At 45.0% G+C, this 15239-nt stretch overlaps 2 protein-coding genes across 2 annotated transcripts in view; both read left to right on the top strand.

The window, feature by feature from the left end:
* col4a3 (collagen, type IV, alpha 3) overlaps positions 1 to 13986 on the top strand; it is a 31364-nt gene extending 17378 nt beyond the window's left edge. The window contains exons 34-51 of the mRNA XM_069173087.1: positions 34 to 132; positions 220 to 309; positions 386 to 525; positions 1474 to 1600; positions 1714 to 1794; positions 1875 to 1976; positions 2488 to 2535; positions 2614 to 2799; positions 4132 to 4262; positions 4360 to 4432; positions 4702 to 4773; positions 4846 to 4971; positions 5362 to 5460; positions 5626 to 5838; positions 6921 to 7098; positions 7268 to 7382; positions 7615 to 7787; positions 13908 to 13986. Coding sequence (XP_069029188.1) covers positions 34 to 132; positions 220 to 309; positions 386 to 525; positions 1474 to 1600; positions 1714 to 1794; positions 1875 to 1976; positions 2488 to 2535; positions 2614 to 2799; positions 4132 to 4262; positions 4360 to 4432; positions 4702 to 4773; positions 4846 to 4971; positions 5362 to 5460; positions 5626 to 5838; positions 6921 to 7098; positions 7268 to 7382; positions 7615 to 7787; positions 13908 to 13944 — 2090 coding nt within the window. The 3' untranslated portion in view covers positions 13945 to 13986. The remainder of the gene's footprint in view (positions 1 to 33; positions 133 to 219; positions 310 to 385; positions 526 to 1473; positions 1601 to 1713; positions 1795 to 1874; positions 1977 to 2487; positions 2536 to 2613; positions 2800 to 4131; positions 4263 to 4359; positions 4433 to 4701; positions 4774 to 4845; positions 4972 to 5361; positions 5461 to 5625; positions 5839 to 6920; positions 7099 to 7267; positions 7383 to 7614; positions 7788 to 13907) is intronic.
* Positions 13983 to 15239, top strand: part of sst1.2 (somatostatin 1, tandem duplicate 2) — a 1767-nt gene continuing 510 nt past the window's right edge. The window contains exons 1-2 of the mRNA XM_069173088.1: positions 13983 to 14061; positions 14158 to 14342. Coding sequence (XP_069029189.1) covers positions 14160 to 14342 — 183 coding nt within the window. The 5' untranslated portion in view covers positions 13983 to 14061; positions 14158 to 14159. The remainder of the gene's footprint in view (positions 14062 to 14157; positions 14343 to 15239) is intronic.

Raw genomic sequence — 15239 nt, 5'->3', positions numbered from 1 at the left:
GACCCGTCTGTCTGCTCCCCGTCTCACCCTCAGGGCCCACAGGGCTCACCGGCACCAGAGGAGCGGCAGCCCCGCCGGGCCCCCAGGGCCCTGAAGGCAGCAGCGGTGGACCCGGCGGCACCGGACCACAAGGTGATCACAGCTGTTACTGAGCGATGAACTCTTATTAACATCTTCCTGGTTTATCTTCACTATCTGATGACCGTTCCTGTTTTGAAGGACTTCCTGGAGGACCGGGAAGAGATGGAGAGAAAGGTTCTTCTGGTCCCAGTGGACTTCCCGGTAACCAAGGAGACATGGGGAGGCCAGGTAAACCCGGTCCCGTGGACCCGTTTCTGTGGGACAAATTCTGGTCTTCTAAGATCTCCTGCTGTTTTGGTTCCAGGTTGTCGAGGTGAGAAAGGTGTGAAAGGGCCCTGTGGGGCCCCCGGTTCAGAAGGAAGTCCAGGACGAGAGGGGCCTCAAGGTCCCAGAGGAGAACCAAGTCCACCAGGACCAGGACCTAAGGGATGTCCAGGAGAGAAGGTATCACCTCCAACCATCATTACTATGGATGGACTAGATATTGGTGGCTGATATATTAACGACCAATCAACAAGAATATGAACCGTAATTGACCCAATAATAATATTTCTGGTTTTGGAGCCTAAAGACAACTTGTCTGGTCATGAATGAGTCTAAATGTTTAAAATAAAACAAGGTTCTTAGAAACAATTTAACTAATAAATAAATGCCTCAGTTTAGAAATATATAGTTATTTTCCTTTTTGTCACTTTTCCATTTGGAGAACTAATATTATTATTATTATTATTATTATTATATAAGTTGAAAAAAAAATCCTCTTTTAATTTCACTTTTCTTTGTTTATTCTTCTTTTTAACAAGAAACTGAAAAATACATAAAATTTAGAAGTCAAAGCAAAATAATGGAGTCAATAAACCAGCTTAACTTCTACTTCCAGGTAGCAGCAACAAAGTCAAAGACAATTGTTTGACATTAAACATACAATTAATCATCAAATCTGGGCTGTCAAAAAAGTTGCAGAAATCATTTGATTGGTGGGATTTTGAATATTTGTGTGATTTCTTATAATAAATGAGCTTTAAGGTGTTTTTATCCCGACTCGTCGTCTCCGCACGCCGATGATGTTCTGCTTCATATTTCTGTTCAACACAATTGTTGTTTGCCGATTTAAAAGACAGAATTAATCTGTTAAATTGTTTTTCACACACGTTAAGTTTTGCATTCAGCATCAGTCTGTTCAGTAAAACAGCTGTTTGACCTCCATATTCAACGGCTGGAGGAGCAGAAAACAAACGGCAGACATTTAAACAAAAATATGTCGTAGAAGTAGATACTCTTTTTTTATGATTTATATGTCATGTTTAAATGTACATATTTTACATATTTATGTATTCATCACCTGGACATCTTCTGTAAGATGATTTGACTCGTGCTCGGTTCTCGTTTCAGGGAAATGCAGGATGTTCCGGACCTGCAGGGGAGCAGGGAGCACCAGGAGACCCCGGGAGCTCCGGGCCTCCAGGAGAATGTGGCCCCTGCGGCCCCGAGGGAGCTTCTGGAGCACCGGGCTGCCGAGGTCGGCTTCCTTCTGATTTTCAAGTCAGATATCTGCGTATCGTTGAGGTCCAGGAAGGTGTGAATCAGGATGGAAACGTGACTCCTGGTTCCGACTGTGTTTATCTGTCTCAGGTGCTCCTGGTTCTCCTGGTGAAAAGGGTTGTGATGGTCCTCCGGGGAATGACGGGCCTCCGGGACCAACGGGCCTCACAGGTTCATCAACCAGCGTTAATATTGATGTAATACTCAGACAGCTCTGCTCTGGCAGTTAGTTATTCCATCTTCATTTTTAGGTAACAAGGGGGCTCCTGGAGATCCTGGTCCAGCTGGTCCCAGAGGAAACCAGGGCCAGGACGGGATTCCTGGACCTCCTGGAGAGAAAGGATCCATGGGAGGTAGAAGACGGACTGAACTTTATTATCCATATTGGGCCCAGATAGTCAGTCGGATGTTGGACGGACAAACCGTGAACCGATAGGTTGTTGAAGGACGTCGGATCGGAGGTTGCTCCACCTTCAAGGACTTGAAGGATCTGCTGCTAAAGTCTTGGTACCTCAGGGCTTCTTCAGAGGTCCGGTAGAGTCCTGGTCTCGGTGGGTCGGAGCTGTTTTGGTGACCAACAGTAAATTAGACCTCCAAACTCCCGCTGACATCGTAACCTCCAGACATTCGGCCACCTCGCTGATGCAGAGTTTCTCGTCCTTCTGTGTCTGAGGTCAAACACTCAGTAATGTTCCTGAAAATCACTCAAACCGGGTTCATCTGGGAAAACCAGCCCGTCTCCGTTCTAACGCACCTCATCTCCTCTCTTTATCCATAAAACACAAGGATGAAGAAAATATTTCTGTTTATTAACGAACAGTTTTGGTTTCAGATTCACATCGTGACCTTCTGTTTGTTCCCCAGCGCCAGGAGTCGGACCTCGAGGACTGGAGGGGAAGAAAGGTCCAGCTGGTGAGTCCTCACATCTGCTGCTGCGTTCACTGTCGGAGTCGAAGAAGAGGACCTGAAACGCTCTGCTCGTCTCCTCAGGGTGTCCCGGAGAGGAGGGCCCTCCAGGTTCCTGTGGGCCTCCTGGTCCCTCTGGTCCTGCAGGACAACCGGGGTGCTCCGGTTCTCCTGGATCTCCTGGTCCTCCGGGTCATCCCGGCAGAGAGGGAGTCTGCATCGAAGGAGCCAAGGGAGAAAAAGGATTCCCTGGAGGACGAGGACCCAAAGGTGATAAGGCTCATTAGATTATGTGTGATGGTTGAATCTGAGCGGTCTGATATTCGTGCGGCCCAGAAACAACCACGTCCACTTTAACCATCATGTAAATAAAGAAGCATCAACTGCAGCTGAAAACCATCGATTCCACCGACTGTGTCTGCTGTCATGTGACCCTATGTGTCACTGCTGATTCAGCTGATTCTCAGGCACAAAAATAACACAAGCATCAACACACTGATTTCCTGATTGTTCATTTTTTATCACCACTCAGAATGAATCGCAGATTCTCTAAATCTTATTAATCACAGAAATCAAACACAATAATAACACATTTTATTTTTGAGTTGACTCCACGTCACCGTGGACCCGACCATCGGTCCTCTAACACCAACTCACCCAGCAACACTGATGATGGTGATAATGGCGTTAATGATGGTGATGATGGTGGTGATGATGATGATGGTGGTGATGATGATGGTGGTGATGATGATGGTGGTGATGATGATGATGGCGTTAATGATGGTGATGATGGTGGTGGTGATGGTGATGGTGATGATGATGGTGGTGGTGATGGTGGTGGTGATGGTGGTGATGAAGATGTTGATGACGATGGTGATGATGGCATTAATGATGGTGATGATGGTGGTGGTGATGATGGTGGTGGTGATGATGATGATGGTGATGATGATGGTGGTGATGATGATGATGATGTTGATGATAATGATGATGATGGCGTTAATGATGATGATGGTGGTGGTGATGATGATGATTATGATAATGGCGTTAATGATGGTGATGGTGGTGATGATGGCGTTAATGATGGTGATGATGATGAGCATGATGATGGTGATGATGAAGGCGTTAATGATGATGATGGTGGTGATGATGATGGCGTTAATGATGGTGATGATGATGGTGATGGTGGTGATGATGATGATGGTGGTAATGATGATGATGGTGGTGATGGTGATGGTGATGTTGACGATGATGATGATGATGATGGCAGACCCTCTGAGGGGATCAGATCCATGCAGCTGACGGGGAGAATGAGGGGTAGGAATCAGGATGTTGGACCACAGGACCCCTCATGGTTCTGGATCTGAAGGGTTGGACAGGCCGGGTCAGGGTGAAGAAATCCAATGATAAAAGACCTGAAACGGCACAGAACACATCACCCAGCTCACCTTCCTCTCAGGACACCAATGGCATCCGTCTCTGCTAACCGTTAGCATTTAGCCGCAGGACTCAAGGTGTCAATCACACCTGCAGTTCAGTAATGTCTCACCTGTGCAACAAACACCAGGTAGAAAGCAGTCAGCTGAACACTCCCTCTTTCTGTAGGTCCACCAGGCTCTCCAGGTCCTCCTGGTCCCCCGGGTCCTGGTTTTAAAGGAGAGAAGGGACATAAAGGAGTAACAGGTGACACAGGACCACCGGGTTGCACCGGTGACACCGGCCCAGAAGGCAAGCCGGTCAGTACATCCCATAATTACCAAACAGTAAGTTAACTCGGTATCAAGTCAACCTAAAACACTGATGTGTTGTTGTTGTTGTTGTTGTTGTTGACAGGGTACAGACGGACCTCCAGGACCACCTGGATCCAAAGGCGTGAGAGGAGAAACTGGTCTCCAAGGACCTGTTGGTAAGACCAAGTTCAGTGGATTTTATTCTGGAACATGTTGACAGCACGTTTGATGTCTGCGGGTCGGTTCTGGAGCTTTAAATGGACCGCAGGCCAAAAGGTCTACTGCAGATATAAACGTGAAAACACGGATCACGAGAATCTCAATAATCATGAAGTTGTGTCGGAGAAAGTCATCGGTCCAACATGAAGAACGAGCTCACATTCGATCCTACGACAAACAAGACTCCAGTTAAAGGGAAGCTTTCTAACAGCCTTTTTGTGTTCAGGTCTGAAGGGGGAAGCCGGACCGCCAGGTTTCTACGGCTCACAGGGACCTCCGGGACCCCCTGGTAGAAGAGGTAACACGGTAACATCACGCAGTAGCACACCTGGGTACTGTAGTATGTGGTGCTGAACAATGCCTCCTGCAGGACCGAGGGGTCAGGACGTAACCAGAGAGGTGGTGCTGCAGCCCGGAGACCAAGGTCCGGCTGGAGATCATGGGCCCCCAGGAGAAGGAGGACTCCCGGGGGCCCAAGGGATACCTGGAGCTCCTGGTGAGTCTGGAACATAGTTGGGAAAATGAAGGAGCTGTCTCTGGATCGTCCATTTTCAGTGTCAAAGCTTGTGTTCATAAAATCTTTAGGACAGAAGTGAACTACAGGAACATCCAACTGCTGATTTCCAAACTGCGTCTGCAGCGTTTAATCGGCTCAACAAACGCTGAAAAAAAAACACCTTTTTTTTTATTCAACCGCTTCATTTCTTCTCCATGGAAACGACACTTGAGGCCTAAAGTGTGATTTCTTAGAAACTAAAGTTAGAATGTAGAAAACTGTTGGGCAGAACAAAAAAAACCTCTGTGGTTGTTACATCATTATTACAGATTCTGTTTTACAAAGAATGGAAATGTGGTTCTAAAGTGGCACTGTGATTTGTGGCTGCAGGTTTGAAGGGCAACAGTGGCAACGGTGGTAAAAGAGGACAATGTGGTCATCCTGGACTGAAAGGGGATCGAGGTGACCGAGGGTTCCCCGGACGGAAAGGTGAGTAATCTGATCTGTCAGCAGAAACACTGAATGTTCCAGATGCTGTTCAGAGAGGAGATCTCCAGTCTCGTCTGGACTCTGAATCCAAATGTCTGAATTTCATGGGAAGTCTGAAAGTATGAGAATTTTAGAGGACACCAAATGTACCGTACCTGTTTTCAGGTGTTGCAGGTTTAAGTGGTCCAGTCGGTGCTAAAGGTGGTCCTGGCCAACAGGGCGGTCCTGGGAACCCACCTGAGAAGAATGGCTTCCTGTTCACCAAACACAGTCAGGAACTCTTCGTCCCACAATGCCCTGCAGGATCCACGCTCATCTACAGCGGATACTCGCTGCTGTTCATCAACGGAAACAACCGAGCACACGGGCAGGACCTGGGTAACACCTGACCACTGGTCACTGACTGTTCAACAACAAGGCTGTGAAAAATAATAATAACAACAGAATGTAAATCATGTAAACTCATTTAATTGAAAATAGATCAAAGACAACATGTAAAATGTTGAAACTGAGAAATGTTATTGTTTTATGTAAAATATCTGCTCAATTTGAATTTCATGTTGTAAACACGTTTCAAAAAAGTTGTGACACGGTCAACAAAAGACTGGATATTTGGCCATAATGCAACACTGCATTAAAAACACACTATTCTGGAGTGGAAATCACTGCATGGGCTCAGGAACACTTGTGAAAACCATCGTCTGTGAACACAGTTCATCGCTGCGTCCACAAATGATGTTAAAACTCTCCAAAGAAGAAACCAGATAGAAACATGATCCAGAAACACCGCCGCCTTCTCTGGACCGAGATCATTGAAGATGGACTGAGGTGAAGTGGACAACTGTCCTGAGGTCTGATGGATCACAATCTGAGATTCTGTTTGGAAATCATGGACGCTGCATTCTCCAGGTTAAAGAGGAGAGGGACCACCCAGTTTGTTATCAGTGCATAGTTCAAAGTTTCACTTTCAAAACTCCAGAAACTGGTCTCCTCAGTTCCCAAAGGTTTCCAGAGTGTTGTTAAAAGAAGAGTTGATGCAGCTCAGCGGTGAACATGATCCTGGAACAAATTCATAGAGACGTGCTGCTGATTCAAAATGAGCAGATAAAACAATACAACTTCACAGTTTCAACACTTGATATGTTGTCTTTGGTCTATTTTATACCAAATGTGAGTTTACATGATTTACAAGTCTTCACATTCTGTTTTTAATTTACATTTTACTCAGTGTCACTACTCTTTTGGAAATGAGGTTGTAAATGCAGAAAGAATGAAACGGAATAAAAACCCTAAACTCCAGTAAAATTCTGCAGATTCTTTCAGATGATCAGATTTCTTTACTTTTCTTTACTTAAAATTCAGTGTTTTCATTTTACTGCCGTCTCAGACTTCTGACTGTTTTAATCAGCTTCAGTCGCTAAGCCGATGACACCCTGCTCTACATCTCCATCTCTCCACAGGTACGTTAGGCAGCTGTTTACCTCGTTTCAGCACGATGCCTTTCCTGTTCTGTAACACCGACAACACCTGCCGCTACGCCTCCCGCAACGACTACTCCTATTGGTTGTCCACCAACGAACCCCTTTCAGGCAGCCTACCCTTCATCTCCGAGGAGTCTCTAAAGAACCACATCAGCCGGTAACACACACACGCACACACACACCTAAAACGCACACGCACACACACACACACACACACACACACACCTAACACAACAGAATGTGCTCATCATGACCGTGTGTGTGTGTGTGTGTGTGTGTGTGTGTGTGTGTGTGTGTGCGCGCGCGCGCGTGTGTGCGTGCTGCAGGTGTTCGGTCTGTGAGGCCAGAGCCAACGTGATCGCCGTCCACAGTCAGACCAGCTCGGTACCATCCTGCCCCTCCGGGTGGGACTCGCTCTGGTTCGGTTACTCCTTCGTGATGGTGAGTTCATAAAGTTGGGTCAGACTCATTCCAGATGTACTTAACACCAAGTGTTTTCCGCACAAACCGCTCCCTTCAAAATAAAAGCTGACTTAATGATCCAGAAAGTTGTCAAAACAACTTCATGTCAAAGTTTGTTATGATCAAACATTTTGACACCCCTGCCAGCCAATCTTGGTTAACTTTGATGCTTTGACCTTTGACCCTGGTTGTGCATACCGTTGGTCCTCAGGAAACGGGAGTGGGGGCGGAGGGGTCGGGTCAGCCTCTGGCCTCACCTGGATCCTGTCTGGAAACCTTTCGGAAGATTCCCTTCATCGAGTGTCACGGCAGAGGAACCTGCAACTTCTACACCGACTCCTACAGCTACTGGCTGGCGGCGCTCAACCCCAACGACATGTTCAGGTACGACTCACCTGTAACCACGACGACATGTTCAGGTACGACTCACCTGTAACCACGACGACATGTTCAGGTACGACTCACCTGTAACTTCATGGATGTTGTAAACAGATGTGTCTGATGACGTGTGTGTGTGTGTGTGTGTGTGTGTGTGTGTGTGTGTGTGTGTGTGTCCTGCAGTAAACCGAGGCCTCGGACCGACACAGGAAACTTTCCCGGCAATCTGATCAGCCGCTGCCGAGTGTGCATGAAGCAGGTGTAAAAGGTGTAAACAGGAACCCGCTGCTGTAAATACGACCGCTAACCGCTAACACTCCTACTCGTGTTCTCACACCGGCACAAACCTGAGACAACAACACACCCTCACAACACAATACTACATTACCCATGAGCCTCGGCTTGCTACTGGACTCCAGAAGAAGTCCGAATGTGTCGATTTAAATGGCTGAATCAGAAATTTCCCTTTGTAGCTCTGTGATTGGCTGTTGAGTGAAATGCACCTTGGGAGTTGTAGTTACCTTCTCTGTGTCCACAGTCTTCTTGTTTCTAAACTGTCAGTCAGCAGCAGAATGAGGAAGAGGATGAAGCACGGCCGGAGGACATCCCCCCTACCGCTGACCTCAAGGATACACAACTTTAATTCATCAAGTAGAAGCTGAATCACGTGTTGATGGTTTAAATCTGTGCACACAGTTCAACTGAGCCTTCACGGTTTGTGTAGTTACAGCTGTCGGACTGTAGGGGGCAGTGCAGCTCCTCAAACAAGTCTCCATCCTTCATTTAATTCTGTCAGGACGCCTCAGTGTTCAGCTGCTGCCGGTGTGAGCACACACATAGCACTACTGTACTGGTACTACTGCAAATACTACAACTACTACTACTACTTCTGTACAGCTGCTGCTACTCAGCTTATTTTAAAGTGAACAAAAACTTACTTTTACTCTTCTTAAACTCAGAAAAGTCAAAGTAACAACTTACCGTAAAGTCTCCTTCGATTTCCGAAATAAAAGCACCCGTTCTGAAGATGTGACCCTTTCAGAGTAAAACTACTGACATGTAAAAATACTGCAGGATTATAAAAGCGTTATACTTCAAAGTACCTGTGTTTTTTCACTGCTACTACGACCACTATAACTGCTGTTAGTACTGCTGCTACTACACCTGATGGACAAAGTATTTTAACGACACTAGTGGTACCTCGATGTCAAAAACACTTTTCTATAAAAGTCTCAGCACTAAGAAACGTAGAAGTAACAAACTTCAGACAGTGTAAGATAAGGGTGTTTTAATTTGAAAGGTAGTGAGTGGTCAGATCTTTGTTATACTGTAAATGTGCTGCAACAAAAAGTACAAATACTTTACTTTGAGATGTAGAGAAGAAATGGAAATACTCTGATAGTAACTTTACTTCAATACTACGAAGAAATATACCTGCTGCCATGATGAATGTGGTACTGTTAGTACTGCTGATAAAATCAGAAATACTACTACTACTACTTCTACTGCAAGAAAGCTACTGCTAATACTACTGTCTTGAAGATAAATACTATTTTTACTACTGCTACTACTACTTCTATTAATTCTGCTACTCCGCACTGTAGAGGTCTACATTTCAGTACATCTACTGAGACTGCACTGCAACTACTTCTTCCAGTACTTACAAACCTCTAACTACTGCAACTGTTGTACTCACTGCTACCAATACCACAAGTACAACCGGAGCTGCACTACCTCCTTCTGCTACAGGAGGGCGGAGCTCAGGCACCACAGAAGAAGAAGGTGCAGTTCCTCTGACAGCCACCAGGTGGAGCTGAAAGTGAATGAGGAAACAATCCATTTGGATTTTCTGCAAAGCACAGATGGCAGCGCTCTGATTGGATGATTCTCACAGCATTGCACTCTGGGATGTGTAGTCCTGATACCTGCAGGAACATTTCTTCAGATGTATCTGTACAATGATACACCGTCAGAGCCTCCTGCTCTGTGCTGTACAGACTCTCTCTGTTAGAGTTCCTGATTTATTAGGTTTTGTTTTGTGAATAAGATTCTGGGTGAGTTTAATAAAACATGTTGTTTTACAGAAGTCTGATCTGTGGTGTCTCGTAAAAAAAAAAAGAAGAAAACAATCAGACGCCGCCGTGAAGTGTTATTTCTAAAATTGTTTTAGATAGAAAATATTAATTATTGCAAATCTTCCATTTAATCAGTAAACATACGATAAATTCTTTTTTTAGTAGACGCTAATCAGGGCAGGACTTCAAAACCCTTTGTTGTTGTTTTGTGTCTCTTTGTTGTTGTTTGTTGTTGTTTTGTCACTTTGCTGTTGTTTTGTGTCTCTTTGTTGTTGTTTGTTGTTGTTTTGTGTCCCTTTGCTGTTGTTTTGTGTTTCTTTGTTGTTGTTTGTTGTTGTTTTGTGTCTCTGTTGTTGTTTATTGTTGTTTTGTGTGTCTTTGCTATTGTTTGTTGTTTTGTGTCTCTTTGTTGTTTTTGTTTTTATTTTGTGTCCCTTTGCTGTTGTTTTGTGTTTCTTTCTTGTTTGTTGTCGTTTCATGTCTCTGTTGTTGTTTATAGTTGTTTTGTGTGTCTTTGCTATTGTTTGTTGTTGATGTGTGTCTCTTTGTTGTTGTTTGCTGTTGTTTTGTGTCCCTTTGCTGTTGTTTGTTGTTGTTTTGTGTCCCTTTGCTGTTGTTTGTTGTTGTGATGAACACAGATTGTGAAAGGTCCTCAGAGGGAGAACGTGATGAAGACAACAGGCCGTGACGTGTTTCATGTCGGTGTTCTACGCTGGTTCTGAGCTGGTGATGTGAACACAAACTGAACACAACTCCTGTCGATCTTCATGTTTGTGACTCAGTGTGGAAACAAAAACTGTACGCATGACAGGGATGAGCTGTGATGTCATTGCCATCTCATCATGCTCCTGTACACGCGTGTGTGTGTGTGTGTGTGGCCATGCCAGCGGCTCTTTAGCAATGGCTGCTTGCTGTTAATGTGTCACCACGGCAACCAGCTGTCACTAATGTGATGTTTATTAGCATCCAGAGAAGATGATGATGAAGATGAAGGCAGTAAAGATGAAAATGTTCCTGCAGTCTCAAACCTCAATTTAATTTATTCGATCATCATCGTCTGTCTAACACACAACTGAAAGCTCCGGAAGAAGAAGAGGAGACACACGGACAGGAGGAACGTCACACAAGAAACTCGGTAGATCTGTGAATCATGATGAAAATCTTCCCATGATGCACCTGTAACTGATTATTACCATCAAAATATACTGAGATACGAGAACAACTTTTAATGAACACATACAGTGGGTACGGAAAGTATTCAGACCCCTTTAAATTTTTCACTCTTTGTTTCATTGCAGCCATTTGCTAAAGTCAAAAAAGTTCATTTTATTTCTCATTAATGTACACTCAGCACCCCATCTTGACAGAAAAAAACAGAAATGTAGAAATTTGTGCAAATTTATTAAAAAAGAAAAACTGAAATATCACATGGTCATAAGTATTCAGACCCTTTGCTCAGTATTGAGTAGAAGCACCCTTTTGAGCGAGTACAGCCATGAGTCTTGGGAATGATGCAACAAGCTTTTCACACCTGGATTTGGGGATCCTCTGCCATTCTTCCTTGCAGATCCTCTCCAGTTCCGTCAGGTTGGATGGTGAACGTTGGTGGACAGCCATTTTCAGGTCTCTCCAGAGATGCTCAATTGGGTTTAGGTCAGGGCTCTGGCTGGGCCAGTCAAGAATGGTCACAGAGTTGTTCCGAAGCCACTCCTTTGTTATTTTAGCTGTGTGCTTAGGGTCATTGTCTTGTTGGAAGGTGAACCTTCGGCCCAGTCTGAGGTCCAGAGCACTCTGGAAGAGGTTTTCTTCCAGAATATCTCTGTACTTGGCCGCATTCATCTTTCCTTCAATTGCAACCAGTCGTCCTGTCCCTGCAGCTGAAAAACACCCCCATAGCATGATGCTGCCACCACCATGTTTCACTGTTGGGATTGTATTGGGCAGGTGATGAGCAGTGCCTGGTTTTCTCCACACATACCGCTTAGAATTAACACCAAAAAGTTCAGTCTTGGTCTCATCAGACCAGAGAATCTTATTTCTCATAGTCTGGGAGTCCTTCATGTGTTTTTTGTCAAACTCTATGCGGGCTTTCATATGTCTTGCACTGAGGAGAGGCTTCCGTCGGGCCACTCTGCCATAAAGCCCCGACTGGTGGAGGGCTGCAGTGATAGTTGGCTTTGTGGAACTTTCTCCCATCTCCCTACTGCATCTCTGGAGCTCAGCCACAGTGATCTTTGGGTTCTTCTTTACCTCTCTCACCAAGGCTCTTCTCCCACGATTGCTCAGTTTGGCTGGACGGCCAGGTCTAGGAAGAGTTCTGGTCGTCCCAAACTTCTTCCATTTAAGGATTATGGAGGCCACTGTGCTCTTAGGAACCTTGAGTGCTGCAGAAATTATTTTGTAACCTTGGCCAGATCTGTGCCTTGCCACAATCCTGTCTCTGAGCTCCTTGGACAGTTCCTTCGACCTCATGATTCTCATTTGCTCTGACATGCACTGTGAGCTGTAAGGTCTTATATAGACAGGTGTGTGCCTTTCCTAATCAAGTCCAATCAGTTTAATTAAACACAGCTGGACTCCAATGAAGGAGTAGAACCATCTCAAGGAGGATCAGAAGAAATGGACAGCATGTGAGTTAAATATGAGTGTCACAGCAAAGGGTCTGAATACTTATGACCATGTGATATTTCAGTTTTTCTTTTTTAATAAATTTGCACAAATTTCTACATTTCTGTTTTTTTTCTGTCAAGATGGGGTGCTGAGTGTACATTAATGAGAAATAAAATGAACTTTTTTGATTTTAGCAAATGGCTGCAATGAAACAAAGAGTGAAAAATTTAAAGGGGTCTGAATACTTTCCGTACCCACTGTATAGATGGAAAAAAAAAGTTTTATTTTCATAGTAAGAAGTGCTGAAGCTGCAAATTATAATCCATCAAACACAAACAAACACAAATCTATTTAAACTCCTCATGGTGATAAATGTAACAGCTGGAAAGTCAAATGGACACCATGGCTGAGAGTGTTGAATGCAGCCCAGTGATGCACACGGAGCATCTACTGTATGTTCATAGTATCATTAAAAGATTCAGAGAATCTGGAGAAATCTCTGAACACAAGGGACAAGGCTGGAAACCAATATTGGATGGTGGTGATCTTTGGGCCCTCAGGCAGCACTGCATTAAAAACATACTATTCTGGAGTGGAAATCACTGCATGGGCTCAGGAACACTTGTGAAAACCATCGTCTGTGAACACAGTTCATCGCTGCGTCCACAAATGCAGGTTAAAACTCTCCAAAGAAGAAACCAGATAGAAACATGATCCAGAAACACCGCCGCCTTCTCTGGACCGAGATCATTGAAGATGGACTGAGGTGAAGTGGACAACTGTCCTGAGGTCTGATGGATCACAATCTGAGATTCTGTTTGGAAATCATGGACGCTGCATCCTCCAGGTTAAAGAAGAGAGGGACCATCCAGCTTGTTATCAGCACTAAACTGGCCTCTTGCAGTCCAGACCTGTCAATCATTGAAAACACCTGGAGCATCGTGTTTTATTTAGCGTTTACTCAACGTTCCAACTTTTCTAGAAACAGGTTTGTAGATGAATCTTAAAGTTTGAAGTGTGTTTGGTGCTGAGGACGTTTGTCTCCAGGTTTCGGTTGGAGAAGTTGAATAGAGTTTTCTGGACGCCGTCATGTTTCCACTCCGTCACTCTGCAGCAGAACATTTGAAAGCAGCACGAAGTGTTTCTCGATGGTCTCAAAGTGAAGCGGCGGTGTTTGTTCTGACTAAACGCTGAGTGGGCGACTCGCTGCTGCCTCTTTGTTTAATGGAGATATCAGTGAGTGCTAATGAAGTCTGCTAATCCTCTGAACGCTCCGTTAATCCCGCTGCTCTCCAGCCGACATGCTGCCGTTGTGTTTGCTGACGAGCGCTGCAGCTGCTGATAGTTTTATTGTTTTATGGTTCCGACTCCATTTAAAGTCAATAAGGACTAATGGATTTTTGTTTAAGTTGACTGTCAGAGTTCCTTCATCACCTTGCAGCCCACCAGCTGTCAATCAACCGCGCGGCGTCATGTGACCATCAGGAGGAGGAGCATCGGCCCTCAAAAGTGCATCGCCCAGAGGACCGGGACCATAGATCAGCCCGGGACCAGAACCAGCAGCAGGACCAGAACCAGCAGAATATACCAGAGCAGTAGGACCTCCTTCTCTTCTTCTCTTCTCGTTTCTGTCATTTCATTTTTCTTCTTCAGGTTCATATTTTCTTCTTCTCCTTCTCATTTTTCTGAAGTCATGCAGTCTGCACGCTGTCCCGCCATTTTGGTTCTCGTTGCGTTGATGCTGTGCAGTCCGGGAGTTTTGTCTCAGCCTGACAGAGACCAGGACCAGCTGCCGGACCGGGACCAGGACCAGGACCTGGAGCTGCGGCACCACCGGCTGCTGCAACGAGCTCGCAGCGCCGGACTCCTGTCGCAGGTGAGGCTCCGCCCTAAAACAGCTTCACACCTGCAGCACTGCTCCTGTTTCAGGTTAGCGAGGACTTTAAAGGTCTTTTATTAAAGTCATATTTCTCAGCCATAACTAGTAACGTCAGGCATTCCTGCGCTGGTTGCCTGGCAACTAGTCCAGGCCAAGATATGATCCCTTTGAAAACCGTCAGATGAAACAAACAGGATTAAAGTGTCATTGAGTGACTTCAGGTGGACGTCGTTACAGGTTCTTGTTTCCTGTCTTTATGCTAAGCTAACCAGCTGCTGACTGTAGCTGTCAATCATCGCCTGTAAAACAAAAAGAGGATTTCACTAAATGTCCCACTGTTCCTTTAATGAATAAACTCATCTTCGTGTCTGTGCTCATGCTGACGAACATTCAAGTTATTTTATTCCTCTTTGAATGCTAAAACACCTAAATGAACATCTGTGTTTAGTGAAGCAGCTTCACCGCGGCAGCGTGGTGTTCTGCAGCCTACGGCCTCCAGGGGGCAGCAATCAGCTCCTTACAGCACCTGAATGAAGACGTTACACACTAAAACTAACCTGGACAAACAACACAAGCATGTATTTTTTTCAGGAGTACTTCTATCATGAAGTTTGAGTTCTACCAGAGGAAAGACTCAGTGAGGAGATCTTCAGAACCCGACTGGCAGAACACTGTTAAAACTGTCACACAAACTGTTGACAGCTTTAGACGACCCACCATCAAACCCTGAGGGACACCAGACTTTAACTTTACCATGAAGATCATTTATACGGTCGAAAGCTCGAAGTTAAAGAAACTGAGAAAAGTGAATGACAATAGATGACTGTTCTAAAGAGTCTTAAACTGGTGCTGATGTGGTTCTAAAAAGGTTCTAAACCAGTTTTGATCTTGTTC

The sequence above is a fragment of the Embiotoca jacksoni genome, unplaced genomic scaffold (genome assembly GCF_022577435.1).
Source record: "Embiotoca jacksoni isolate LCO1_2020_lvr unplaced genomic scaffold, fEmbJac1.0.p SCAF_58, whole genome shotgun sequence".
NCBI classification, from domain to species: Eukaryota; Metazoa; Chordata; class Actinopteri; family Embiotocidae; genus Embiotoca; species Embiotoca jacksoni.
Note: the sequence above shows the minus strand (reverse complement) of the source record. Positions and strands in the feature narration are given on the sequence as shown.